This window comes from Anneissia japonica, unplaced genomic scaffold (assembly GCF_011630105.1).
Source record: "Anneissia japonica isolate Jap-2015-1 unplaced genomic scaffold, ASM1163010v1 scaffold288292_len1863012_cov191, whole genome shotgun sequence".
Lineage (NCBI taxonomy): Eukaryota > Metazoa > Echinodermata > Crinoidea > Comatulida > Comatulidae > Anneissia > Anneissia japonica.
Window position 1 is genome coordinate 88082 of NW_022688773.1, and position 2077 is coordinate 90158.

The 2077-nt window shown below is 34.1% G+C and overlaps 1 protein-coding gene across 2 annotated transcripts in view; it reads right to left on the reverse strand.

The window, feature by feature from the left end:
- The window catches only part of LOC117122918, a 21569-nt gene that overhangs the window by 2666 nt on the left and 16826 nt on the right, over positions 1–2077 (reverse strand). Inside the window, exon 4 of one of the 2 annotated variants that reach the window (XM_033268705.1) lies at positions 1416–1464. The exons of the other annotated variant lie outside the window; for it this stretch is intronic. Coding sequence (XP_033124596.1) covers positions 1416–1464 — 49 coding nt within the window. The remainder of the gene's footprint in view (positions 1–1415; positions 1465–2077) is intronic. 2 annotated transcript variants of the gene reach the window in all.

Here is a 2077-nt window from a genome sequence, read left to right on the forward strand (position 1 = left end):
ACGTTTCGTAATTCTTTATCACTAAAAATAAACACTCGTTTTGACGCACTCTGTTCTGTTGTGTGTGTGTCTGCTGCTGAAAACAACCTTCCTAATTTTGTGTCTGGCTATGATGACTGAGATGGACCATGTTGACTTATTAATAATATTTTGTTTGGGATGGAAAAAAGGAGTCAATTTCCCAAAAATGCTCCATCAGCAAATAGGTTAGTGTGCGCTGTAGACAGTATGGCTATGGAATTTACTAAACACACAGTCCAGAATCAGGTGATTAAGTTGCAAAACTTTAGCTGCATTTGGTGGATTCAGTTGCAAAACTTTAGCTTCGTTTAGTGGCGCCATTTACTCTAGGTAGACGGCGACCAGTTTCGTTACCGGTTGGTACATTCTTACAAACATTCAGGCAAAGGCCAGTCAAAGTTGAGACGGGAGCCGGGTTTTTATCGATGTTTCCCATCCTTATATGTACAGTAAGCCATCGTAAATTCATGGTTTGCCGGAGTTGCGTTTAATTTAAATCTCCGAACTTCTGAAGCTGAGATATTCTATGAATGAAGGTTTGTATCGCAGGCTAGAATTTAAAAACGGGTCACCAAATAATGAATTAGGTGCTAAATTTTGATTTAATGTCAGGTAAGTTAAAAACAGACATTCCGTCCGAGTGGGACTCATTCAAAAATTTGAGTGGGGTTCGCTAGAAAACAGAGGGGTTCGCCAGAAAAGGGGGGTTCGCCCGAACCATAAAAACCCCCCCTGGCTACGGGCCTGATGATGATCTAAACCAGTGTGACAACAGCTATTATACCTTCTCCATAATTATTTGATGTACGCTAAGCTCCAGTTTCCATAAAATTGCTATCACTGCAGCTTTCGGCAATGCTGATTGGTCATTCGAATAGGAGAGCCTTCCCGATTGCGTCGATGACAGCTTGTAACAATTGCAGTAAAATACTGCGACACTGAAGCGATTTTATGGAAACTAGGGTTACTTTCGACACAACTACTGACCGTTGAATTAAATCTCAAAAAATCATGTCGGAATTGGTTTCCACAACAGTTGAACAAAATATCAAATAAAAAATATATCAATAAAATCGGTTATCATCATCAGCATCATTATTATTACTATTTAATTGTTGTTGTAATTATTATTATTATTATTATTATTATTATTATTATCATTATTATTATTATTATTATTATTATTATTATTATTTATATTTTTATTATTATCATTTTTTATGATTACCGTTATCAGTATTTTAAATAAATATTATTATTTACAATATTATTGATATTTTTACTATCACTATCACTATAATTATTATTATAACTATTATTATTATTATTATTATTGTTATATTATAATTATCATCATCATTATTAGACTACCAAAAGATTGGCTTATGGCATACCTGATGAATCAGATTCAGTATCGCTATCGTTTATAGTGGTTTCCGCCATCTGAAATGAAAAAGAGATCATTAAAAAGTAACACCGTGCATAGAGTACAACAGTCGTGTCGTCACAACACCAGGTGGCACCCTTTGTTGTCAACCAGATGTTGGTTACCGTTCATTACGCCTGAATGACTTCATAATCTTAATAGTTTAGGATAGGCTTTCTGGAAAAGGCAGTTTAAAACCTAATAATTTACTATCAAAATGTACTGTACTAAAAACACAAAAGCTCGTATTATATTAGTTACACACATTTCATCAATTAAAATTTACAAAGAAAAACTAAGATACAACATCTTAATAATTACATTTAGAAATTGGGATCATGATTTGTCAGTGGAGAAAATGGCATCCGGTTGAACTCATTTTGTGTCGCCGATAGCAACGGAGTAGCATCTCGTGGTATTGTGACGCAACACTGTAGTACTCTATAGCAGTTCAGAAAACATCTAACGACTACAACTGACGTTATGAATATTTTCGTAATAAAGTGATTTGTTTACACAATTGATAATTAATAATAGAATCATAATTGATAGTAATTGTTATTGTCGTGATTGAATAGACAATAACTGGATTTGCGTCAGGAGAAACATGTACAGGTGTAATTTTTGCTC